Source organism: Macrobrachium rosenbergii, chromosome 2 (genome assembly GCF_040412425.1).
Source record: "Macrobrachium rosenbergii isolate ZJJX-2024 chromosome 2, ASM4041242v1, whole genome shotgun sequence".
Classification (NCBI taxonomy): Eukaryota; Metazoa; Arthropoda; class Malacostraca; order Decapoda; family Palaemonidae; genus Macrobrachium; species Macrobrachium rosenbergii.
The window spans coordinates 72,103,184-72,130,860 of record NC_089742.1 but is presented as its reverse complement, the minus strand read 5'-3'; the positions used below and the strand labels follow the sequence as shown (position 1 = coordinate 72,130,860).

Sequence of the window (27,677 nt, the reverse complement as noted above, 5' to 3'; positions counted from 1 at the left end):
ATCTACTGCATCTTTCTCAGTGGGAATCTTGAAGAAAAAGAGCCCATCTTTGCTTTGCTCTTTCCTGGCTAATGGGGTCACGTCCAATCAAAATGGGTCACGTCCAATCAAAATCAGAACTGATTTATACCCCTTTTTTCCTCTCACCTCTTCTCTCAAGATTTGGTAAAGAGGACCTTTCATCCTTGGCCCAGAAAACCACGTAAGATTTAATAAAAAAAAAACAGCAAGAAAAGTCCTACCAACGACTTTCATCGCTAAAAAGAGTAAGGCTGAGGCTCCTGTGTTTCAGGTATCTCAGCCCTTTCGTGGTCGGCCCTCCGATAGAGGTTCCTCTAGGGCGGGTAGATGAATGGCAACGAGAAGAGGCTCTACACAGGGAAGAAAGAGAACCTGCCTTTCTTTTCTTGCAGACTGAGGTAGGAACCAGACTGTCCAGCCTGAGGAGGCCCCCTATACTAACAAGACAATTAGACTTTTCTGCCAAATGCAACAACAGAACAAAAGGCAAAGGCTTTATAGCAACAAGTGTCTATGATGTTGCAAAGGAGACCAGAAAGAGAGTTCAAGATCCGAATTCCCAGGATTCTACATTCGGTTATTCCTGATCCCCAAATGCTTGGGGGTTAGAGACCGGTGCTAGACGTGATTGCACTCAACTTTTCTGTGCAATAAACAAAGGTCGCTATTGAAACGACAAAATCGGTTCTAGCAGCGGTCGGACAGCATGACTGGATGGCCTCACTGGACCTCCAGGATGCGTATTTTTACATCCCCATGCACCCGAACTCCAAGAGTTTTCTGAAGTTCGCCCACGGGAAAGGTTTTTCCAGTTTCGGTCTCTTTGTTTCAGCCTAAGCAGACGGGGATGACATCTGGCTGTGGAGTCGAGACCTCTCAAGAGCAAGTTACCCAATATTGAGGGACGTCATGATAAAACTTCATAGACTCCAGGTTGTAGCCACTGGAGCAGCCCCAAGCTCTTCCCTTCCAGCCCCAAGGGTAGCTTTCCTACTAAGAACAAGCGTGAGACAGTCCTGTTCAGTCAGGATACCAGGCTGCAAGAGCGTGGCGGACTCTGTGCTGCCTTCCACATCATCCTCCTCTTCCTCCTTCGGATTGGTACTCGTCTGCTGAACCCCCTCCACGGTCCATTATTGACGATGAGGAGGAAATAATTGCCGTAGTTGAGGCTTCCCCAGCCTGTCCCCAACAGCAGGAAGCCCCGCATATAGCTTAATACAAAATATGTAGCAGACTTTGTCTTCCCTGGTGCAAGAGTAACAACCGGCAAAGAGAAGAAGGATATTAGACGTCCAACTAAAGCTTCTAGACGTCCAGAAGTTTAAAACGCTGAACATAGTGAATGAAACTCTAGATGCTAGATGCAGTGGCGTCAAGCATCTAGGAGTGAAACACCATGACGACAAGCGTCCATGAACCCAAGACGTCAAGGCGTCAAGGCATTGGGCGTCAGGGACGCCAGGCTTCAAGATAATGGAAGCCAAGACGTGGAGTTAGCTCAGGACGCAAGATGCACTGGCATCAAGCGTCTAACAAAGAATTAGGTCTACTGATAAACAGATAGAAATCTCAGCTGATCCCATCCCAAGAGGTTCTATACCTTAGGATGAAGATTCAGAGTCAGGATTTTCGGGCTTTTCCGTCTTATTGCAAAGACAGGACAAGCCTTAAGAAAATTTCAGAACTTTATAAAGAGACAGTCATGCTTGGCAAAGGAATAGATGAGTCTGCTGGGAACCCTTTCCTCGCTGGAACGGTTTGTCTCATTTGAGAGGTTAATTCTATGCCCGTTACAGTTTCATCTAAATCGGAACTGGGACAAGGAAATAGAACTGGAGACCAAGTGCATCCCCATTTCGGAACCGATAAGACCGTATTTATAGTGGTGGAACGTCCCCGTCAAGCTCCAGGAGGTCCCTTCTCTATATTAGAGGAACCCAGACCTAGTGTTGTTATCCTCACGTGCCGGACTCAGTATGGGGAGCAACACGAGGAAATAAAAAGTCTCGGGCTCCTGGACCAGAGAGCAGGAGAAGTTAAACATCAATTAGAAGGAACTAACTGCAATCCTTCTAGCTCTCAGGGAGTTCGAACACAGTGGGGAACAAAGAGGTGCAGGTCAACACCGACAACACGGCAGCGTTGGCCTACATCAGCAAACAAGGGGGCACTCACTCCAGGTCTCTATACGAGATAATAAGAGAATCTCTTCTTTGGGCAAAGGAGGAGAGTGTAAAACTAGTAACCCACTTTATCCAAGGGGAGAAAAAATGTGAGGGCGGACATTCTGAGCAGGAAATAAAGTCCTCTCAACAGAATGAACGCTACATCAGGACTTTGGGGTCGTCCTTGCATAGATCTCTTCGCCACAGCGCAAAACGAAGAGGTTGGACACTTACTGCTCTCCAGTACCAGATCCGGGGCTATATACATAGACGCGTTCCTGGTGGACTGGTCCAACTTGGACGTGTATGCATTTCCCTATTTCAAGATAATACACAGGGTACTGAAAAAATTTGTGTCACATGAGAGGACCGGAATGACCCTTGTAGTGCAGCAGATTGCTGTAAAAATCGTTCAGATAGTGAAACAAGCATGAAATTTGGCACAAACATTCCCTAAGACTACGCTCTCTTAGAAAAGGGCGCTGGCCACCTGAAAATCAAGATGGCGGCTATTTTTTCAAAATGGCCGCCATCTATGTTGAGATTCACTGGTTTGGGAGCATCTATTGGATGGAATATGCCAGTTTTTTTTTTAAACCTCGACTTTTAGGTTATAAAAATGTTCCATACCACACATTTTATTGAAAACCCTTACTAAATGAATTGTAACCAAGATGGCGTACATAAAAATGGTTGCCATAAAAGTTTTTTTTTCTATCCACAGCGCTAGCAGACATAGAGACCAACTGTTTTTATTTAATGGTATATTCATGTGATCAGACAGTTTAACTAATATGCTATTTTCAACTGAAATAGTAATGGTATGGTCACATACAACATTGTGTCTAAGACTGTAACCATAAAAAGAAAAGAAGAGAAATACGGACTAAACGCAACCAATCTATGTATAGGTCTCTCAACCTACACCTTTGAAAAATTCGAGGATAAGAAGGTAGGCATAGCATGACACGTTGGATGCTCAAGCTAGATTATCTACTGAAGAGAGGGCAATATTTATCTAGACTTCACATTTGCAAGTGCACAGAGCTGTGCAGGGAAGACCCAGCTTGTAGCACTTGCACCTTTCCCGACAGCCTGCTTTGCATCCACATTTGGTAAGCTGTTGGCAACTCTTGGCTAAGGGCGAGTTGGTTGTCCAGAGGACTTGCCATGCTTCACCAGACTTTTGCCATCCCCACTCAGCAGGGTTCTCTGGCTGTGGCTGACACTGGGTGGCCTGCCCCACACACAACCAGCCTGGTACGCAGCACGCTTGGTGTGTTGGAGGAGAGCTCCCTGGTTGGTGGAATGGCCTCATATGCCCTTTGTTTTCTGGCAAACATATCAAGTCTAGCCTCATCCACAGTGCCAGCAGTGCTGGATCTTTCATACATAAGTATGACAAACCTCTCCAGGACCTTCAGGTCACTCTCTTCCACTCTGAGAGGGTAGTGACTCAGTTTGGAGAACACAGTGGAGGCCTCTGGAAAGATGTTCCATGTCTGCCAGGCGGTCTTCTTGCCCTTGCTCCGGAAGGCTGACACTGTATCACAGCCTGTGAACGCATGGAAGAAGAGCATGCCATTCACCTTCTCCTGGCCCAGAGAGTTGCACAGGTCATGCACAGCAATCCAGCGCAGGCTCTGGCCTTGGCCAAATGCCACCCATAGCTTTCTCTAGCCCTAGATTGTGGAGAGTGGAGAAAGCACTGACTGCAACGACAAGAACATCTGTGTCATTTGCTTTAACCGTGATGGTCTTGGCTCCATGTTCTGTGGCATATTTGGCATGGAGAAAGATGCGGGTGTCAGCTTCCTCATGAGAGCACTTTTCCAGTCCCTGAAGACTAGCCTCATGAGTGCTGAGGACAGCAGACCCTTTCGTGGCAATGACAACATTTGTGGCAGACATCTGGGCAACTTTGTCTGCCAGGAACTGGAACAACTCTGTCTTGTTGGCATCGTGTCTTAGGAAATTGCGCCAGTTGGATGGAATTGTGTTCTTGTCTGTCACCTTGCGCCTTCCTCCTTGACCACGTTGGAGCCTGGTCTCAGCTTTGAGGCTGGATGTATTGTATACATCAAATACAAGATGTGATGATGTGTACTTGCTGCTGTAGGATTGTATCACAGGCAAGAAGTCGCAAAGTGCATAGCCCTCAAAGGTCTTTCCTTTCTTTGGTGGCAAGGCATGGACCAAAGCTGATCCATCTACAATGAGGACATCAGTCTTTGGTTCTTTGTCTTCTAGTGTAACATGACTCTCCAGGACCGAGGTCAGCTGAGACTTCTGACATGTGTACAGCCTACCACCCTCACTAAGGGAAGCTGGGAATGTTTGATTCTCGTGCTGGAAGAATTCCTGCAGATCACATTCACGGCTCTGACAGGATATAAATAGCTTTGAGAAAAAGCTGGCAATCCTCCTTCAGAAGTTTCTGCTTTGACTGTTCTACAGGAGCAGCTTCTTGCCTGAAGAAGTCAGTTCTGTTCTTCTTTATCGGCTCATAGAAGGAGACTGCATTGTTTGCCAAAGAGTCTGAAAACTTCTGAAATTTAGTGCGGCCTCTGTCAAGGTGTGTCTGTAGAAGTTCTGCTGAGCTGGGGTGGGCAATGTCTTTGTTGTCAATGGAATACAGATCCTGGCTCTCTTCCTGAAAAGGACTTCCCAAGTGTTGCAAAGCCAATGACAGCTTGCTGACTCTCTCCAAGAATGTCTTCTGCGCATGAGGTGTTTGTTCATGGTGTGTTGTCTGCTCATTAGACTCCTTACTTTGAACCTCTGTTTTCGTATGCAGACACCAAGCGGATGATCTCTGGGCCAGCCACCATCCATCTTCTGAGTGCTGACGGATCTTCAGTCAGCCCAATGGCTCCGCCATCAGCCTTTATAAAGGCATTGGTCTGCTCATGAGCTTGGTCAAGAGCCATTGCTGAGAACTGGCGACTGGTCTTGTGCACAACAAAGTTGCCAGCCTTGAACTCCTTGTGCAACTCTGGTGTGAACTCTCTAGGTAAGCATGTCCCTGAGGTGAATAGGCAGCCAACGAGCATAGTTTGTATTATTGTTGGAAAAGAAGTAGGGTATCAGCTCATGCAATGCCTGGCAGTAGAGGACAAAATTGGCCTCACGGAAGGACCTGATCAGTAGGAATATCACAAGTTCCATAGACAACACCATGTGCCAGAAGTGGAACTGTGGACTCTGCTGTCTTCGAAGGTCACACCACTCCTCAAACTCTAATGCCTGCTCATTGTTGTTTGCTTTCTCAGCACAGTAGTCAGTGTATGCTGTCCTCAGGAGTTTGTACAAACTAGAGGCTGTAACCTGGTGCATCTGCCGTGTCCTGGTTACACTTGCAGCTGACAGGAAGGATTCTGCAGTTCCAGATGAAGCAACTCCTGCCTCCACCAGAGCTCCTGTCCAACCACTGCCATGAAGAAGAGTACCAAGAGATGTCATTGCTGCCATCTCAATGTGCAGACCACCAAACATTACCAGATACTTGTCTTCGCCATACTGATCAGGCCACTGCCACTGCACCTGCTTTGCTACGGCATAGATTGGCTGATCAGCTGTGATTATGGGTATCTGGCCAGGGTTCAGAAAATCAGTGACATCCTGCACTTTCTGCATCACGTGTTTGATCGTAGCAACAGAGTGAGCCTGATCACGCAGGAGAGGAAGCAATGAAGTTATGGTTACTTCAAATTCTGGGCTTCTCTTCATTGAAGCGTGATGAGCTGACCACGTCAGATTCACTGCATCATCTATTTCCTGGGTGACTATGACCTTGTCTCAGCCACTGATACTCCAGTGCAAGCTGTGGCCCCAAGATATCTGTGGGTGGCTTTGGTATTGCAGTGTTTGGTGGCACAGGGTTCTTTGTTTGAAAGGAAGCTGGTGAGATGTTTGTGAATGTGTCCGGCAATTCAGGCACCGACCTCACTTTCTCAGGTGCAAACTTTAGTTGCTGTCTTTCCTGTCCAGTGTTCTCCTTGGTGGGGTGCTGAAATATGGAGATGCTAGTTCCATGGAAGGAGGTAGTGGCAGTAGTTGCAGATGGGTTGTGGTCGATGTTGTCCATCACTGCAGTGGTGAACAACCCTTTTCGCAGTACTGGGGACAGACCACACCCTCCTCCACATATTTGCTAACTGTGGCATCTCCTAACTGTGCAGAGACCTCCAGTACTCTGTCATAAGAGATACTGAGGCCATACTGATGTAGCATTTCAACCAGGTTTCTCTTCCTGGTTTTGGCATAGACTGAGAGTCCCATGTAGACTGGGAATGGTGTTTCTCTGTCTTTGGAGTGTCTATGAGTTGTTGCTCCCTCTTTGTATCGGGAGTAGCAGTTGAACTGCATGAGCTGTGCAATGGCCTGGTCTGACTTTGATGCTCCAAATCGTAACTGTGACTTGATGTCAGCCCCATGCTCAACCATCCCTACAAACTGGAGCAGGAGAGGAGGCACAGAATTTCGTACACAAGCCTCAGAAAATGTGCCATCAAACCGTGACTGATGATCAAGTATAGACTTTCTGAGAATATTTGCTGCTTTAGCAATGATAACTGCCTCTGAAAGATCAGATGATTGAGCAAGTGCTTTTCCCACATCCTTTTGAAATGCAAGTAATACATCTCTGCCAGATTTATGAGCCTCAAGTTCTGGAATTTCTGCCAGAAGTTTGTCTTTGAGTCTCGTGGAATTTACACTTGGTGACTCTACACCTAATTGTTCCAGACGTTGTTGGTAGAGGTGGCAAATATCTGCCAGCCGAAATGTGACTGGATCATCTGAACAAAGGTTGTTTTCAACAATGTATGTCATCAGTTCTGACAGAACTAGTGGATACACATCTGATTCTGACTCAGTGCTACCTTGGTCTTTCTCAAGGCTCCTCAGGTAGGACCTTTTTCTGTTGTAGAGGGCACAAAGACAGGCATGGTGATACTTAAACTCCTGTGCAATGACATCCCCACCAGTCAACTTAGCAAGGAGCTTGCCATCACTAAGTATCTCTGCACATTCACGCAATTTCAAGTCAAGGCCCTTAGTACTAGCCTGTCTGAGATCAGATGCAGGTGCCACTTTCTCACAGAAAATGCAAACTTCATTGTCATGACTGGTTCGGCGCAGTTTTGCACGACTAGTCTCAGTGTTGCTGGTCTGGTCATTGGATTGTCGCTTTCTTGCACGGTCCAGTTTAGTGTTGTTAAACAACAAGCGACAGTTCACATGGTATTTTGCTGCATTTTTCCTGAGAGTGGCCTCTATGCCATCACCTTCATCCAGCCTTGCTGGATCCATTATCAGTGGCATTTCATTAATTTCACTGAACATGGGAATGTTCCTTGCCAGCATTGTGTACCCATCATGGTCTTGGACATGATGACTTGGAGGTGATGTCAAGTGCTCACCTCTTTTGTCCTTCTGACAAAGACAACACAAACTCCAGTTTGTTTTTCTACTGCTCAATATTGGATTGGCATCACATTCTGCCATGATTTCACTTTTGATTAAGGCCGAGGGTTATCCTTTTACCACCTTAAACAAAGCACACATTCCTGTATGAGATTCAACTAGGTTCGGTCTCCCTACACCTAGCCCGATCATTCATCCAGTGCCATTTAAGTCCCGTGTGATCTGTACACCATCCGGTAAGTACATGAACCATCATGTACAGCCCCCATACCCTTTGGCTCGGCTCTCCCGCGCTGGCACATCCTGTCTATTCAGGTGCGGCTATCTAACTATAGCTGGTCTGGGGCTGTTAGAAAGCATTTGGGACACTAAACTAAACTATACTACAACTACTAGTCTAAGACTACAGGATTAGTAAAGCTGGATTAGCTGGCACTGAACCCCATGCTGAGTTACACAGCAGTAATGTCACCAGTGTGCCCTGGTTGTGTGCAGACATACACTCTTTTACATTTATTAATTTTCCTTCAAAATTGATGAGTTATTGAAAGAGATGGCCTCATTAGGATCTAAAACCACAGAAACCAAGATCCATGCTTAAAACGATAATTGTTGAACGGGCATTATTTCTCATTATAATTATTGTTTCTACCTTTTCTTGGCAGCCATATAGCCCCCATATTTAAAGGTAAACTGTACTGGGAAGCTACAGAAACATAATATTCACAAGAAATAGTATGGAAGAGCTTTACCATATTGCTAGAAGCAAATACATGCCATTCTAGTGAAAAAATTAGCCAAAATCTGTCGATACTGGCCGCCATCTTGGAATTTGGCCGCCATATTAAATTTTTGCTGGCCAGCGCCCTTTCTGATAGAGGAACTTTAAAGAGCACTTGTGCAAAATTTCATGCTTGTTTCACTATCTGAACGATTCTTATGAAATATGCAATTATCTGCTGCACTATTGTGGCCCCTTACTAAACGACAAGAGATTGGTTCCCAGAGGCACTGGATTGGATGGTGGACATCCCGAGTAGCCTACCTCAGAGAGTAGATCTACTCAAACAACCCCACTTGGAAAGATATTACCAAAACCTACAAGCGCTACTAGTAACTGCTGTCGGACTATCGGAAACTCACAAGAGCCAGAAGTTTTCAAGGAGGCAGCTGGCACTATAGAAAATCAAGGAAGTTATCCACCATTAAGGTATACCAATCCAAGTGGGAGGTATTTAGAGGATGGTGCAAGGACAACCATGTGTCCTCTTCCAATATTTCTGTAACCCAAATTTGTATATAGAGAACTCACCAGCATGGAACCTAGACGTGGTCCTGAGGTTCCTCATGGGGAGTAGGTTGATCCCTTTGCAGAGGACATCTTTAAAGGACTCACTGATGAAAACTCTTTTCTTGGTCAGTTTGGCCATGCAGCAAAAAAGAGTTAGTGAGATACATGCTCTCAGCAAGAATATAGATTTTATGCAAGGCAAGGCAATCTGCTCACTGCAACTAGGCTTCCTTGCAAAAAATGAATACTCAGATGTCACAACCCTGGCCCAGAACGTTCGAGATTCGAACCTAACGGACATAACAGGGGAGGAGAGAGAGAGTCCTATTCTATTTGGTAAGGGCTCTAAGGCTCTACCTGGATAGGACAAAGGACTTAAGAAGGAATTCAGAAGGGCTTTGGTGCTCATTCAAAAGCTCTCTGTATAGATGGTTTGTGGAAAGAATGCTCTGTTTTATTTTATCAGACAGTTGATAAAAGAAGCACATATGGAATGTAGAGAGATAGACTACAAGATTCTGAAAGTAAAGACGAGGAGGTCAGGGCAGTAGCAACCTCTGTAGCTCTTAAACAGAACAGGTCCCTGCAGAGTATCTTCTGTAGCTCTTAAACAGAACAGGTCCCTGCAGAGTATCTTGGACACGACCTTCTGGAGAAGCAAGTTAGTATTTGCCTCTCACTATCTAAAACAAGTCCAGACTTTATCCTAAGATTGCTATAAGTAGCTGTGCCCGTTTTATAGCATCTAATTCAGTAATGGGAGAGGGAATACCCCTACAATCCCATAAACCAATACCCTTTTTCTTACCTTGGAATTGAGAATTTTTATGGTTGTTTGTGAAGACTGGACACAGTCTTCCGCATTCATTGGTTTGAAAGTTCCTTGGAAGCGCCTGGAACTAGGGTATCGAGAGGAGGTCTAGTCACATAGAGGTTATACACCGGTTGACAGCCCCTAGAGATTTTTCAGCCCCCTGGGTGGATCGCTGGATCTCTTAAGGAATGCAGACATAATGAGGGCGAGTTCATTGAAGTCAGCTTCCTTAATCCAATTCCATAAAACAATACCTTTTGTTCTTGCCTTGGAATGGTTGAAATTTTATGGTTGTTTGTGACAGAACAAGGGTATTGAAGAGGAGGTCTAGTCACATAGAGGTTATACACCGGTTGACAGCCCCTAGAGATTTTTCAGCCCCCTGGGTGGATCGCTGGATCTCTTAAGGAATGCAGACATAATGAGGGCGAGTTCATTGAAGTCAGTTTCCTTAATCCAATTCCATAAAACAATACCTTTTGTTCTTGCCTTGGAATGGTTGAAATTTTATGGTTGTTTGTGAAGATTAGCACAGTCTTCCACAATCATTGGGATGAAAGTTCCTTGGTAGCGCCTGGAACAAGGGTATTGAGAGGAGGTCTAGTCACATAGAGGTTATACACCGGTTGACAGCCCCTAGAGATTTTTCAGCCCCTGGGTGGATCGCTGGATCTCTTAAGGAATGCAGACATAATGAGAAATATTGAAGTCAGCTTCCTTAACAGGTAGGAATCTAGAGTTGTTTTGCAACTTTAATTATAATTCCAACGATGTTAGCTGTCTCTGACCCTCCACCAAAGGTGTCAGTCAGCTATATATATAACTACCAGGGAAGTTAGATGTTTAAAAATGTTATTTTCATAATAAAATAAATTTTTGAACATACTTACCTGGTAGTTATATATAATTATATTCCACCCTCCTCCCGTCTAGAGACTAGGGGCATGGAAGATCTGAGGAATAGTTGGAATGGTTCCAGGTACCTGGGTAGAGGGCGCACAGGTGGTTCACCTGACTCACCGATAATGCTCTGTTAAGCGAGTTTTGAAATTCTGCCGTGGACGTCAGGGACTTAAGCTATATATATAACTACCAGGTAAGTATGTTCAAAAATTTATTTTATTATGAAAATAACATTTTAAATTTATTTTTTACATTTTTAAATATTTGGTGTAGGTGACTTTGTTGTCTGGTATTTGTGTTTTTTGGTACTGTGCCCTGGGTATGGGCAGATATGTATGCTTTGTCGGCCTTCAGTAATCACCTTCGTCCGCAAAGCTTGTGCTATACTTCAACAGCCTTCGGAGTACTCCTACGCTGCAAAGTTTCCCACTCCAGTAGAGGCGCTTCATGGCTATTACAACATGCCCCACAGGTTGAGATGAGCGCCAACCAGAGGCAGTATCTACCTGCAGCAGCTCTCTCACCAGATAAGGAACAACAAGCATTATTTCAATACTAGTCTAAATTTTATTCCCTCAAGTTCAGTACCCTATCAACAATTTGAAAACCTTTATCTTGCCCATGATTCCCCACCACCTTGCAATGTGGAATCAGCTAAGTAATTACTGGATAAGTTATAGAAAAATGACATTTTTAGTATAAAATGAAGTTATGTGTATACTTACCCAGTAATTACGGATGGAGCCCGCCCTCGTTCCCACGCATGGACATTTAAGCATAAACAAATTGAGCTTTTGGTTGTGTTGGTCCTCTCTCTTACCCCGAAAGTGGGTGGGGTCTTGTAATCTACACTAACGAAAGAATCGCTCCACCTGAATTCAAAATTCTAGCTGACATTCAAGTTGAAACTCATAGCAAAGTAATTACTGGGAAGTATATATAAAACTTTATTTTATCATAAAAATGTCATTTTTGTTGTTATGATGTGATTCAAGTTTATCATATTTTGCTACAGCCATTTTTGCAATCAGTTGATTAACTCTCGTTTATGAGTAGCCTATTATAATGTAAATATCGTGTTCACTACCGAACCAATGTTTACAGTGGCGAATACACAACAGCAAGTCTCAATAATGTTTGATAGGAATTGAGATATGTTTTGTGTGATGGTACTTCAAAACAATTGTCGGTAAAGAATTGATTAGAATATCTTACTACTCTTAACTTTGCAGAGAATTGAAAAAGTGTAAGGGCAGAACATAGTAAGGGGAGAATTTACTTATTTTGGTGGCGATGAGCTTTTGGATAAATAGACTTTTTGACAGCCAAGAATCGGCGCCACTCATTAACTACCTGAGCTACTAGCTCACCTAGTGCCAGCTACAACCTGGGAATGCTCAGCGTCCGGCGCCAGCTCCCGATCATCTGGCTCCAACTCTCCCCTTATTAATTTTTCTCTCCTGCTAGTAGCCCTCTTATCTTCTCCCTCGCCTGGTTCCCTCAGCTAAAAACTTCAATTTATCATTCCTTGCAATATGCAAAAGATAGTAAATTCATATTTGGTGACAGTAGCATTCCCTCACTTCCTTCCCTTGCCTTTGCCAGTCCAGTTCTCCTAGACCCAAGTCACTGTCATACTCCCCTGAACCTGGGAGGAGTCATACTAAAAGTTCAATGGAGGTTGATGTGAAGTCCCCCGGGTAGTTGCCCTGTCAGTCGAACGTCTTGCGGGAGTTGTAGGGGAGGAGGTGGCTATCCAGCCCATCAGATCTCCTAGACCTAAAGTCCCTGTCATACTCCCCTGAACCTGGGAGGAGACATACTGGCAGTCCAAGGGAGTCTGAGGGGGTTTGCCCCCGCCTAGTTGGCCCCTCAGTCGAGCCTGTTGTCTGGTCTGAAGCCCCGGTGGACAACCATTCAAAAGACGTCCAAAAGGATGTATTTAAGTTCTCCTGTGGTGATATGGATTCCGCTTTGGAAGTCCGTGGAGCTTGTCTCCTGAACTTCCAGTTGTAGAGCGCCAGCATTTGGTGCCAAAACACTTCCAGCACCTGAGCCCCCAGCAACTTCTGAGCTTCCAGTGGCTCCTGAGCGCCCCCGATGCTCCAAGAAGGAAGAGAGAAGATTTACCAAAGGTCCAAAGTAGGTTGATGGGGTTTTGCCCATGGGCAGTCACCTCCTCGGTAGAACCTGTTGCTCACAGTTTGTGCAGTGGAAGGCCCTCAGACTGCCATTAGAAGGGTGTCTCTGTTAGTGTCCACCAGTTGTCTTTGGACTCGGAGAGCCCCGACATGAGGCGTTCTAGGTGTCTTCTTGGCGTGTCCCATCTCCTGAAAAGACGTAGTGGCAGCAAGCTGTCCTATTCTGTCGAAACATATGAGATCCCTCTTTCAGCCCTCAACCAGGTTGCAGTGCTTGGCACAGCCCTGATTACTTTTCACCAGAGCATCAGTATTTGTACCCAGGTGCCCATCAAACAAGAAATGCTCCTCATTGTCATCTAGGCGCTCACAAGAGCAACCAGTGTGCTCGCCCAAGCGACATACGTCAGTCGCAGTCTCCAAGCACCCAGCCTCGACTCCAGAGTGCCCGCGGACTGGTTATGCACACCTGGCACACCAGTTGCCAAGAGTTTGGCACCAGCTGCCAAGCGCACGTGCAACACCAGCTGCCAAGCACCCAGCACCAGCTTTCCAGTGTACGAAGCCAGCCCCGGGCACTAATTCTCAAGCACTCGGCACTAATTCCCGAGTGCTCAGGTCGTTAGTGCTCGAAGACTACCGGTTTTTTAGACCGCACTGTGGTTCTTTCTTGAGCGCCAGTTCGCGATTGAGCACCTGGCTCAAGTTTTTCAAATGACCGGTGCCAGTCTCCGATAACCTGGCACAAATTCTGCAGTATCAGTCTCCCGCATCTGAGCACCAAATGGAGAGCATTTGTCTGCATATAAAGAGGTCCCCCTTTCAGTACCAGGCACCACCTCCATGACAGTTAGTGTCTAGGAGTCATGTCCTTTGTAGACAAAGACATTTATGTCCAGTGGTTTTGAGCTTAGTGAAGAAAGCTCCCTCCTCCTAGACAGCAGGAGTTTTTTGTCGAGAGACGTTGCCTTGGTTGTGCCTCTGAGTACTGTCCTGTGTGGGTAAGGACGATTGTTTTTTTTTTTTTTTTTTTTTTTTTTTTTTAGAGATTTCTGCTCTTTTCTCTGAAATCTCAAAAAGAGAAAACTCTTGTGCCCTTTTGCTACAGGGAGTCTCACACTCACATTCTGCCTTGTTATTTTAGCCTCCTACAACGTCACTTCCCTCAGGACGTAGTTGAGAGAATTTTGTCTGTTCTGCAGAGGGATTTGTCTCAGTTTGACAAATCTGCAGTTATGACTGTGCCTAGACTTCTGTATTTTCTACATGTCTCCAGCCTGTACATGGTGTGACCAAGTCCATTATAATTGGGTCTGCTCAAATGTCCAAGTGTCTGCTCGAATGTCCAAGTGCCCACTGACTGTCAAAGAGTCCATATTGTCGGCAACTAGTCCGCATGGTTGTCTGTGAGTCAGGATGAGGTTCTGCAAGTTCCCTCGGTTGTCTGTGAGTCCATATAGTTGTCAGCGAATCTGCACGGCCCGCAACGCCCCTTTTTCCTCTTAGAATAGAAGACGAAGTTCAGAAGAGAGATGAAGCAGACAATCCTGTCATCCAATCTCCAAGGGCAATTGGATGAAGACCTGAGTTATGCAGGAAGTATCCTTCCATGTACATGAGCCCAGACTTAGTTTACCATTCAAATGCTTAAGATCTGGGTTGGGGAACTGGGTGGTTTCCAGGGCATGGTCCATGGAAGAACATAATATTCTCATCTCTGTCAGATACTTGAAAGCTTTTCACTTACGGCTTCAGTGCTTCTCGACCCTAAATCACACCTAGACTGTAGTAAACTTGTTTCAAGACCACAGTCCTTAACCATATGGAGAAGGAAACGAGGGGTCTCTCTCTCTCTCTCTCTCTCTCTCTCTCTCTCTCTCTCTCTCTCTCTCTCTCTCTCTCTCTCTGAATATTTATCGGACATAGATATTAGTGAAGCCGATATTTTACAGGCTATTAATGAAATTAAAAATGGATCAGCAGCAGGACCAGACGGTGTTCATGCCATTTTGTTAAAGAAAGTAGCCCATTCTATCGCATAGCCGCTCGCAATATTAGTAAGACAAAGTGTAGATACAGGCAAGATTTATGATGCACATAAATTACCATATATTACCCCTATTTTCAAAAGTGGATCAAGACTAGAGGCAAGTAATTATAGGCCTGTGAGTCTAACATCACATATTATGAAAGTGTATGAAAGGGTAATGAAGAAAAATATAATGAAACATTTAATGAAAAATAGTTTGTTTAATATAGGACAACATGGTTTTGTACCCGGAAAAAGTACACAAACCCAACTGTTAGTCCACCATGAAGACATATACAGTATAAAAATATGATAAACGAAAAAGATACAGATGTGGTTTACCTAGACTTTCCAAAAGCTTTTGACAAGGTAGACCATAATATATTAACAAAAAAAATTAGTAAACATAATATTGTGGACAAAGTAGGAAGATGGATAAAAGAATTGTTGCAGAACAGAAAACAGATAGTGATTGCAAACAATGAGAAATGGGATGAAGCTAAGGTAACATCTGGTGTGCCACAAGGTACGGTGTTAGCTGCATTGCTGTTTGTTATTATGCTTGCAGACATAGACAGTAATGTTAAGGACTCAGTAGTGAGAAGTTTCGCTGATGGCACAAGAATAAGTAGAGAAATTACTTGTGATGAAGATAGGAACTCGCTACAAAGAGACCTAAACAAAATATATGTATGGGCAGTGGCAAATAGGATGGTATTTAACTCTGATAAATTTGAATAAATAAATTATGGTGATAAAGAAGGAATGCTATACAGTAAACCCCCCGTATTCGCGTTCTCATGGTTCGCGGACTCACGCATTCGAGGGTTTCTCTGTGGAACATATCTAGCCATTTTTCGGGGAAAATTCACCCATTCGCGGTATTTCTCACTGAGAAATATTCACTAATTACTGTATTTTCATATAATTTTCATGAATAAATGCACTTTTTGTGATAAAACTATTAAAATACTCAGGTATAAGCATTTTTACAGGGTTTTTCTTGGTTTAAGCTATCAAAATGGGCAGTTCTAAGTGTTTTTAGAGGGGTTTTAAACATTCGCGGATTTGACCTATTCGCAGGGGTGTGTGGGATGCATCCCCCATGAATACGGGGGTTCACTGTATGCATATAGGGGACCTAATAACGAGACAGTCAAGGAAGCAGTTAAAGACCTTGGTGTGATGTTGAATAGGAATATGTTATGCAGTGATCAAATAGCAATACTATTGGCAAAATGCAAAACAAAAATGGGAATGTTGTTCTGGCACTTCAAAACAAGAAAAGCCGAACACATGATTATGCTTTATAAAACATATGTAGGTAGTCCACTTGAATATTGCAATATAATATGGTACCCACACTACCAAAAGGATATTGCACAAATAGAGAGTTTACAAAGGTCCTTTAAAGCTAGAATAGAAGAAGTTAAGGACCTTGACTACTGGGAAAGACTACAATTTTTAAAATTATGTAGTCTCGAAAGGAGAAGAAAACGTTACATGATAATACAGGATGGAAACAGATAGAAGGAATTACCGGAAACATCATGGAGCTAAAAATATCAGAAAGAGCAAGCAGAGGTAGATTAATAGTGCCCAGAACTATACCAGGAAAACTAAGGAAAGCACACAGGACATTAATCAGCTATGCACCAGCATCAATGATGCAGAGTCTATTCAATGCGTTACCAGCTCATCTGAGGAACATATCAGGAGTGAGCGCAAAATATACTGGAAGATGCATTGGCAATTATCTGGTAGACATGAGAGGTGCCTCACACTGAGGGACCTAGGGCAACCCGAACGAACTATAAGGTCTGTAAGGTAAGTCTCTCTCTCTCTCTCTCTCTCTCTCTCTCTCTCTCTCTCTCTCTCTCTCTCTCTCTCTCTCTCTCTCTCTCTCATCAGAGAACTCCTACGATGGGCATGTTGAATTGAGTTTTCCAGTCACTTGACTTTTTCATGGCAAACTAACTAGTTTGGCGGACACACTGAATCATGAGAATTATGCCCTTCCCACCAAGTGGACATTGGATCCCCTGGTTTGGCGGAATCTGTAGAATCTATGGGACAGGCTGATTTTGGCCTGGTTTGCCACCTCAAGGAACCTTTGCCTTCCTCTTTTCATTCTCCAATCCTAGAACCTCTTGCACAGGCAACTTACACCATCCTGCAAGTTAGGTCCAACCTGGACCTTTATGCCCTTATGCATTCCAACTCGGTCAAGGAAAGGCTGAACAAGTTTTCAGGCTCATCACAACGTGACGAGGACCCTCTTAGTCTCCTTCTAAACCATGAATAATGTTTCCCGAACCGGATATGGTTGTTGGTGGACTCTCCATGACTCCTTCCGCAATCCATATCTACTCAGACAACCTCACTTCAAAAGATACCACTTTTCTCGGACAGATTTACAGACTGTCCAGGAGCTTGCCTGGAAGAAGGGAATTTTTCAGGACCAACTGTGGAGACTGTTGCAAGATGCAGATGTCAGTCTTCTTGCCAAGTACCCCAATCTTAGTGGGCAGTCTGCTGAGGTTGGTGTAATGGTTATAACATCTCATCTGTGAATTCCTCTTTAGCTCAGATACCTGAGGACTGCCAAGGGGACTCACTTCTTCCTCCTTCAAGGGGCATAAAGCAATGCTAGGCTTAGTATTTAAACATAAAGGTCTAGTTTTATCGTCTAGTTTTATCTTCTAAGCAAGACCTTAGCAACCTATTAAGTCTTTTGAGACTTCCAGGGCATAGAAAAGTCTACTCTGTATTGTGGAATTTGGACGTAGCCCAAATGGTTAATGGGCCCTTCTTTTGAGCTTCTCTGTTCCACATCTCTCAACTTAACTAGAAAACTCTGTTCCTTGTAGCCCTAGCAAATGCCAAACGAGGTAGGGTATAGACAAGTGAGCAGATTCTGTTCAGGGAGACAGTCTTTGCTTTAACTCTTATGTTTTCCTGGCTGAAAAGAAACAGGATCTGTGCTTTCTTCTTTAAGAAATTGACGAACATCCCTGGCTCTGGGATAGTGAGTGAAATGTCTAGTTTGAGCTTTCAGGTTTTACCTGAGCAAGTCTTATAATCAGGGCCATCCATATCTAGGGTGTCCTGACAAGATCCTGTCTCGCCCTCTGTTTATGAACGCATTGTCTTTCATCTCCAGAGAACTTTATTCTTGAGACTCACTCTCAGATTCAGAAGAACAATTTGCCTCCCTGTTAAGGGAAAGCTAAGGTGCCAGATTCTTCAATTCTAAATTTTTTCTTGTAGCCAAAACAGTAATTGTGGCACCTTGGGACAATTATTAGGAATTGGCATGGCACTAAGGGAGGAAGCAGAGGATTTTCTCCTATCTCTTCACCTTGTAGTAAGGTGCCGAATTTTATGGGGAGCCCGGGGGGTACAATGTACCAGGAGCACCCACCACTCAGTGGATGGGTAGTTGTTTATTTTCAGTGTAGGTGACAAAATTGTTTGGTTGTTTTTATTTTTTGGTACTGCAGCCAGGGCAAGGGCACTTAACAGTGCTTTGCCAGCCAACAGAATACTCCTTGGCTGCAAAGCTCCCACTTGAGTAGTGGCGATCCTTGGCTATACTGCTGCACCACTCCAAGTTAAGATGGCCACCAACCAGAGGCAGTATTCTCCTGCAATAGCTCTTTTAGCTGATAAGGAACTACAAGCAATGTTTTCCAGTGCTAGCAACTTTGTCTGTTTCAAATTCATTACATAACTTGATGTTTTGGAATGGAATATGTCCATGTATCCCACCTCCTATCAATGTGGGATTCAACTATGTGATTACTTAGTAAATTATCAAGTTTGTCACTTTGTAGACACAGGTAAGCACATTTCAACAAGGCTACAAGTGCCATCACACAAACACATTACCAGTTATTTTTTTTCATCTTCCAGCCAGATCTTACATGACCAGCCAGTAGTGACATCAGAACTGAAAATTATCAAGTTTGTCGCTTTGCAGACACGGGTAAGCATTTTTGTTTACATGGGAAGAGTAATATATCCTATATGTTCACAAATGACAATAATATCATTTATATTAGTAATAAAATAAAACCATGCTCAACACATTTTAGGAACAAGTTATTCCATTAGTTACTTCTGTTGTGAAACCATAGCTATTATTGTTAGCAATACAGTAGGCCTGTAAGCACATATGCTATAGCCTTTTGAAGCTAAAATCTAAAGAAAGCTGGCAATTTTCCTTAATTAAACTTATTAAAGAAAAGTATAAATTATATCTTTAGCTTAAAAGCATATTGACTACTCACCCAAGGAGAAAAAATTACATTTTCCTAATAAAATTAAGTTTCATATATACTTACCAAGTAATTTCAGAATCAGAGCCCACCCTCCTCCCCTCTGATGGATATAAGGGCAGAAACAGAGTGAGGTTGTTTGCTAAGTTGTTCCTAGTATTCCCGTTAGTGGGTGAGACTGGTCACCTACACCAAACAATCGGAGCGCTACCGGGGATTTTAAAAGTTAAGCTGCTGCACAAGTGGCAAGAATAGCTCTGTAATTACTTGGTAAGTATATATGAAACTTAATTTTGTTAAGAAAATTTATTTTTTTCCTTGAGTGAGTAGCCAGTAATTTATACTTTTCTTTAATAAGTTTAATTCAGGAAAATTGCCAGCTTTCTTTAGATTTTAGCTTCAAAAGGCTATAGCATATGTACTTACAGGCCTACAGTATTGCTAATAATAATAGGTATGGTTTCACAACAGAAGTAACTAATGGAATAATTTGTTCCTAGAATATGTTGAGCATGGTTTATTGTACCAATATAAATGACATTGTCATTTGTGAACGTATAGGATATATTATTCTTCCCATGTAAACAAATGTGCTTACCTGTGTCTGCAAGGTGACAAACTTGATAATTTTCAGTTCTGATGTCACTACTGGCTGGTCTTGTAAGATCTGGCTGGAAGATGAAAAAAATAACTGGTAATGTGTTTGTGTGATGGCACTTGTAGCCTTGTTGAAATTAACTTTCAGCTTTCACTATGTACAAGTATTTTCAAACTCTTGCATGTCTCCTCTGTGTCACTCTGGTATGTCCAACAAATGTTACAGTGTTCTAACATTTATGATGCCATATTACCCATTTTCTCATCCCATGAAATTACATTTCTCTCTCTCTCTCTCTCTCTCTCTCTCTCTCTCTCTCTCTCTCTCTCTCTCTCTCTCTCTCTCTCTCTCTCTCTCAGTAATACATGTAGCAGTTTACTGCAGTATATGATAAATAAGTAAATTGTTCTTGCTTATCCAAGAATACAAACAAATTTATTAATACAAGAGTATTCCCAAGCCTGGATAAAATAGAGTTGGAGTCAGGAAGGCACCTGTCTATAAATATATGCTGGAAAAAATTATGAAATGAAGTGTTGGAAAGGCTTGTTTAAAGGACTGATCTCAGTTAGGGATTAGGCTGAGAAGGAGAATAAGGAAAATTCCTGATATGAACTGGTAATGCTCATTGAAACTTGTAAACAAGTTGGATAAATGGTGGCAGATAGGTGAGCAGTGCCCACTCAAGTGTCAATAACCCATTGTCAAAGCATATTTTATAAGTTTATCATTCCCTATTTATATAGTTCCCCTGTAGCATTTTGCTGTTGGAGTATGAGAAACAGATTAGTTCATTAATTTTCTCTTAGGTTCCTGAACACAGACTTAGTATGCATTAATTTCGTACATGTTTAATTTGAAGAAACATTTACCAATTAAGAGGTTAGTGAAATTATGTTATATTCTATGTACTCTAAGTTTGTGTTAGTTATAATTTTTGCAGTAATTTTATTCATTGAGTATTGAGCAGCTATATATAATGGTTAAGGAGGAGAGCAGAGAAAACAGGCGGTCACAAGGCAGAAGGAAACCCTGACATTCCCCTAGTTGTTGCAAGCAGAAAGGAGAACGTGTTTCAGTTCTAAGGAATATATTTTAGCATTATTTGGAAGTGAGGAACATTCTAAAAAAATCATGGTGTTCTTTGTGAATGAATTCGCTACTTCTATCCCTTATTAAGAACTTTAATCACACAATTTTTCAAGTCAGGGGCCCTGTTACCACAGGGCCTTCTTGTCACCAGCACTTTTTCTTTGGCCACAGTCAAGTCAAGATTTCTAATTTTTTGTGTGGTCACTGTTCTTGACTGGGTTGTGAAGCCTCGTATTTTATTACCTTTTATTTCTTTTGTATTTCATCATTCAGTTTGTTATGAATACTGAAACAATGAGTATAAAAATTTTTTTTCTCATTCAGCAACCTTATCTTTTTATAAACGTTTTTTTGAAGCTGTCAAGTTTGTCATATGACATTATAAGTGTTTACATATTGTATTAACCTTTATCTCTATGGTAAGATTTGTTTAAATACAAGAGAAACAGAGTTATGACAGGTTTCTGAAGTTACTTTTTCGCATGGATTTTTTATGTGAACTTCTCTAGAAGAGAGTTGTTTGCTTCTGCTCTCTCTTTCCATCTTCAGACAAATTAAGAGGGTTGGGTGTAGGGAGTCTTGCGCTTAGGTTTATCTTTGGAGTATCCTATGAGTGTTCCTTGTATTGTAGAGTAAACAGTGGTCACCATTCCCTGCAGTGAGATCTGGCACCAGGAGAAGTTGTTGGTTAGTGACAAGATTTACAAGTAATCTTCAGTGAGTCTTCCAAAGGAGGTGTGAAGCAATTCCTCCCTTGTTGACCAGTCTCTACTGAAGGTCCCTGTGCTCAAACTCTTTAACTCCTTTCTCATCCTCTTCTGTATCTAGGTATACCTCTCAGTTTCCTGTGAAGTTGACACCTTTACTTTTGATTCTTCCATATACTGGGATGGTGCTGTGAGACCTTTCCCCTTCACTCTCAAGAGCAAGTTGATCCTGGACTACCTTGTTTTCTCTGGGGTCAGAATGTCTTTGGCTACCACTGCTTAGATCATCAAGGCAATAGCAGTATGTCTCTGGTAGGAGTTTATTAGTTCCTCTTCTCCCATAAAATTCATGGTTGGTACCTATACTGCTTCCCTGACTCAGAAAGTGGAAGGGAAAGGGTTGGGTGGGGAAAACACAGGAAATGAGAATGGAATAGTAAGGTTCTTCCTCCAGATATACCTGTTTCATAACTGGTGCCACTTCCTGTCTAGCTTTCATTTTCCATTTTGAGGAGGAATCGTAGCTTTTGAATATGCATGTTTTCTTTGTGTCTTGTCTGCCAGTTTCAGTCGTTATTGATCTAGGACTGGTCTTTTCACTGGGTGTCACCTTGTTGGAGGGTTATTGATTTGGACTTTATGGAGGTGCAGCATTTGCTGTCCCTTGGGGACTTTAGTACTAAACACCCAGACTCCCTCTTTGGAGGGAATTCAAGATCCTCAAGAGGCAGTGGAGGTACAGTACTGCTATTACCATTCCCCATCTTTGCAGCTTGTTTGCTCTCCCTAGGAATTAGGTGCGCATTTGCATAACCACCCCTTCTTACAGTATCTTTGCTGTCATGGGACAGAATGGAGGACTCTGAGAACTTTACATTTTTGGGTGATTGTGGACAACAGATTTTCCCTATTTGAAAGGGAAGCTTCAGCTTTTCCTTCCTCTGCAGGAACCCAGAAGATTGTCATTGTTGCTCTTCATAGGAAAGGTTCCTCTATGATAGCCGTCACTATTCCAGTTTGGCATTTTTCTCTCTAAGTTGGCACTAATTCACATGACTCATTCACTTTGAGGAAGAATGAGACCTCTTGTCCTGCGTCTTTGGCTGTCACACTAGTTTTCCTCTTGGCTGCATTAGGTCCATGGAAAGGATAGATGATCCATCTTGATTCCTGTCAGTCTGCCATCCCTTGCCTACAGTTATCACCCATTAATTCTGGTTCTCAGTCACCTTTTCTGTGAGGGTTCCAAGAGAATGCTTGGAATTTTGGTAATGTCACTGTACCCAACTACTGCCTCCCTTCAGCACCAGCCAACTGAATGGCAAGAATGTCATCCTCTCTTTACCCTGCACCCTTTGAATTGAATTCCAGTCTTTTTGTGATGGCAAAACATGGATTTTTGTCATCTTAGCTTGCAGTCTGGAGATAGACTTAACCCCTTTCAGGCAAAACAGTCATTTTAGGTATCAAGGTTAGTGTCCTGACTGACTGGCTTCCATTCTCTGTGCACAAGGCCCCCCCCTGAACTGTCTGAACTTTACTTGTTACTTAATGGTTGTACAGTGTTCCCAGCGTCTCTTGGACAAGTTTACATCATGATTAAGGTACAAGGTTTGGCATAGATTGATGAAATGACTATCTTGTATACCAGGCATCTTCCCCTCCTTTGTGCCCTTCCCAGCAGTGGACAGCCCAGCTTGTGTTCATGCTGGTCTGATGGATGCAGGAGAGCTATGCAACCCTGCACCTGTCTGAAAACTTACATTTGATGTTTTATCTCGATCCACCCTTTACTAAAGAGTGAAACGTCTCACCTTGGATGATGATATTTTTGCCAAAAGACTTTTATTTCTTATTTCCTAAACAGGAAAGACAGGACTTCTCTAAACCTCTCCTAGGATATGGTTCAGCATGGTGAATTAAACTTTGGCATAGGGCTCAGCTTGGTCTTCATCACTGTGCTAGGATGTGAAAGATGTTGCATGAGTCAACTCTCCTTGCTCTCTTACGTAATCCCAGACTTACAGGAGAAGGAAGGGGTTCCCAACCTTTCATTTTTCTCAAATTTTTGAAACAGTGCCAATTTACTCCCTAAGATGGTTTTGGGAAGAGATAACAAAAACCATGTTTCATAATTCCATCCCAGCCAACCCTGCACAGTCCCTATTGGTAAAGAAAAATGTGCTGGGTTACTGACACATGAGTAGGTGGTGCCCTGCCATTCACCCATCTGCCATCAACCAACTTGTGCCAGGAATACTTGTATACAAGAAGCTTTGGTTTGTTCATTTAAGAAAAATTTAAATTACAGTATTCTTTAAAGCTTTATATATGTAATATTTCATAATATATTGTTGCTATTTATAAGTACATTATATGGTATAGGTCAGCAAATGAAATTGCAAGTAGATAAAAATAAATAAATTTTTGTTTCACACTACAGGCCCAAAATGGAGATGCTTCAGAAAATGGAAGCTGTACTGTTAAGCATTAAGGACAAAATGCAAAAAGCAGAATCTTTGGTAAGTGAATTTTATTATAGCCTCTGTAAATGTTTCATTTAAGTAATTTTTTCCAAAGGTTTTCATTGAAACTAAATGATTGTGAGTAGTGAGATCCTACTATTTAAAACTTCAGGATTTTGCAAAAATCTTCAAACAATATCTGTTGTTTTTATAATTATTTAAGAAACCATTTATAACAAAGAGGGAAGAGATTTTACCATAAGGAAAATTGATGTATTTGCAGCCAAGTTTCTCTAAAAAAATTCATTATAAATTTGGTACTGTATTTTATGTGTGAATGTAATAAAATATTTAGCCTATCCTTTTTTGGTGCTTGGCCACACAGACACATCTTGAACGTTGTATATGTGATCCTCAAAAATTAGGCTAAAAATTAAGTCTAGAAAGTTGCATGAAACACATGTATATTTAGAATTTAGGAGTTGTATGAAAACATCATTATGAGATTATATGAAATGTAGATTTGTTCATATATGGTACAAACCCTGTCTCTATGTTGATGGGGGACACACACACACACTCACACACACATGAACAGAGGTAGCTAAATCAAGCACAAGATCTCCTGAACCCCTCCTCAATTTATTTAAAGATGAAGCAATAGATGAATGAGAAGGAGTAAAATCTTCCTGAGAAGAAGAAGCAATGAGAGGCAAATCTGGTAAAGGAGAGAGGGAACAAGAAGGAATGGCTGTGTTGGCCACCATTGGAGGCGAGAAGCCATCCCAAGACGAAACAGCCGATTTCCTCTTGTATTTCTTCTTCTGACCAAAACACTTCCATTGCTCAGGAGACCAGTCACGACACTCAGAACAAGGGTTACTTACATTACAATCATTAGATTTACATCTGCTACAAGTCATATGAGGATCAGTATTGAAAGAGGTTAAATAACGAAAGCAAGGATTGTTACCTACCCCAGCAAAGCCTTCCTAGATAAATCAAGCTTTTGCATTAAGCACACAAACATAAATAGAGCACAGAATCCTAAAATACATAAAGCAAAAAACCAAAACACCAAGGCGTAGATATGGCATGAAGTGCGTTATAAACCAGCTTCTAAGTGAGATAGGGTAGTGCACGTCTTGCGAGGAAGATGTTTAAGAGATGACTGGTGCATCACATGGCGCAAGAGGGCTAAGAGAGGTCAGATTCTGCCTACTCTCTCCCCATTGGCTATCACCCGGCTGTCACCAACCCTTGTTCTGTTTTTTATGGGATCCAGCTGGCGCTTAAGAGATTTTTCGCCCTACATAAAGACCTTAGGTTTGTAGTTGTGAAAAATACAAATTGAATAAAAATTTTTCATGTTTGAAACATATCTTTATTAAAATTTCATCACGATAATTGTCATCAGTGTAGGCTCCAGTAAGCCTATCCTTGCATATATGTTGCTGCCGTCTACTGCAGTGTATATACTGTAATACAGCATACTCTTTTCACAATATTTATGTTTTTTGTGTTTCCTGCAGTATTTTCTTTAAGTCCTTAGGTTGAGAGAGAGTTCTTAGGTTTTCCATGCTTCAAAATATCACATGCACAAGGTGTTTATCATCACAGAGTTTAGAAGCTACTTTTTAAATTTCAGTTTCCACTGTTTTTATTATTAAAAATTATGCTTCTTTCATAGAAAATCAGCAAGTATGTGGGACTATAGTTCCTGTAGAACCAATCTGTGTGATTGCAGTAATAGCACAGTCCATAGATTAAAAAAGCAGAATGATGCTTTGCAAAGTTTATAAAGGTGAAGTTGATGTATAAGCAAACCTATACTGAGAATTATGTAAGATTACATGAAATACAGTACTGTATAGCATCTTGACCATTTATTTGCATTGGGAGACTCAGAAGTACTTCTGCTTCATCTCATCTGCAATAAGACATTTATTTGTTCAAAGCACTTTCTTTTGGATTGTCAACCATTCTACAGGTGCTCATGCTGGTGTTGGTTTGGGCCCATTTGCTTCTGATCCAGCTATTATGATACAGTGATGACTGGTTGATCCTGGCAACTTCCGAAATGCAATTGCTCTAGGATTGGAAGTGGGATTGACTTCTCCATTTGTGTTCCATTCTGGAAATAGCGATAAACTGAGAAGCCCAATCTCCTATTCAAAGAATGAACAAAATATCTTGGCTTGTTGATCAGAACAGACACTAAGAGCAACAGACTCAAGGAGGTATCAGCGCAGTTCCTGTCTTAACAGCATCAACCAGCTCAGCCTGGCAGTCTCTCTTGGTTACCTGTCATCTATAAAGAAATTCATGCTTCGTGGGTGTATCAACATTTATCTATTTCAGTGGTGCTTGAAACAACACTGGTCATCCTGTGTCAGTCCTTTAAGACTCCTCATTCCATGAACAGGGGCAGTGAGGGAAGATCATGCTTGTGGATTGATGACAGGAATCTCCTTGTGGTAGTTCCAGTTAACTCATCCCTGTTGGAGAGGTTTGATTCTCAGACGCATTGAAGGAGGGATTTGGTGTACACCTAAAATGCTCATTCTTTTCAGGTGTGTGGACTTGAGAGGATTCTCACCTGTACATCAACGTTCTCAGGGTGGGTGCACTGGTTGGGTATTCAAGCATATTGGAAACAGTTGAAGGGATACTTTGTAGTGTTGATACTGACAGCATACAATGGTGTCATATGTAAACAAGCAAGGTTGGGCCCAGTCTCTTTACCCTCTGAAAATTGGTGAGGCAGGTGCCCAAGTAATGCAGTGAGAAAGCCTCTGGTGTTCAGCTTGCTTGTCTGACCCCTGGATTGCATTGTAAGACACTTTCCAATACTTGGGGCACCCTTAATGTCCATGCTATTCACCTTCATTCCTGATCCATCACTGTGATCAACTGAGTGCTGGTCATTTCAGTCTCAGATAACTCTGGTGGCCTCTCGTTGGCTATAACCTGAGTGGTATCCCACTTTGTTAGGTCTATCTTGTTAAGGTGCTGAGAGATGTACTACTACTTTGATTGGTGTGATCAAAGGGCTATATATAAGTTTGGATGCATTTTTAGCAGATCACATGAGTTTTTTGTTCACATTCACAGAGACAAGCTCTTGTCTATTATAGACTACCACTCAGCTCCTAACTAGGTCTTACAGCTTGAGGGCTTGAACCTCATTGCCTTGATAAAGGTTTCTTGAGGCTCTTTGAACAATTTTGCCTGATTATCAGAGGATGTCTCTCTCATCCTTCATATTCTCACCCAGGTATACCTAAGACCGTTTTCTTGCTAGACTTTGCATTGGGGACAATGGTAAGCAAATTACATAATTTTTCATACTTAGCTGACTTTATATGGCTAATATTTAAAAATTTACTATACAGATGTAAATACAAATGAGCTATACAGTATTAAGAGTATAGTTAGCAACCTTAGGTAAACTTCTTAGCTTCAGTATATTTTATTATCGAATGTCATAAAATTATTCTGATACAGAATGTTAAAAAGATTGCTTTTCAAAAATTGTTTTATAAAGATTGCTTTTCTAAAAGTAATGTTATGTTTATTTTCCAAATCTGAACTAAAGTTTTTATTATATTTGGCACGGTGTACTTAACCCTTTAACGCCGACTGGACGTATTTTACGTCGACAAAAGTTGTCTGTCGGGTGCCGAGTGGACGTAAAATACGTCGACTACAAAAAGTTTTTTTAAATATTCACGGAAAAAT

At 42.2% G+C, this 27,677-nt stretch overlaps 1 protein-coding gene across 1 annotated transcript in view; it reads left to right on the top strand.

Annotated features, from left to right (window-relative positions):
* Nucleotides 1-27,677, top strand: part of LOC136848450 (uncharacterized) — a 370,363-nt gene that overhangs the window by 95,223 nt on the left and 247,463 nt on the right. The window contains 1 exon segment of the mRNA XM_067120740.1: nt 23,915-23,993. Within this exon segment, the coding sequence (XP_066976841.1) occupies nt 23,915-23,993 (79 nt within the window).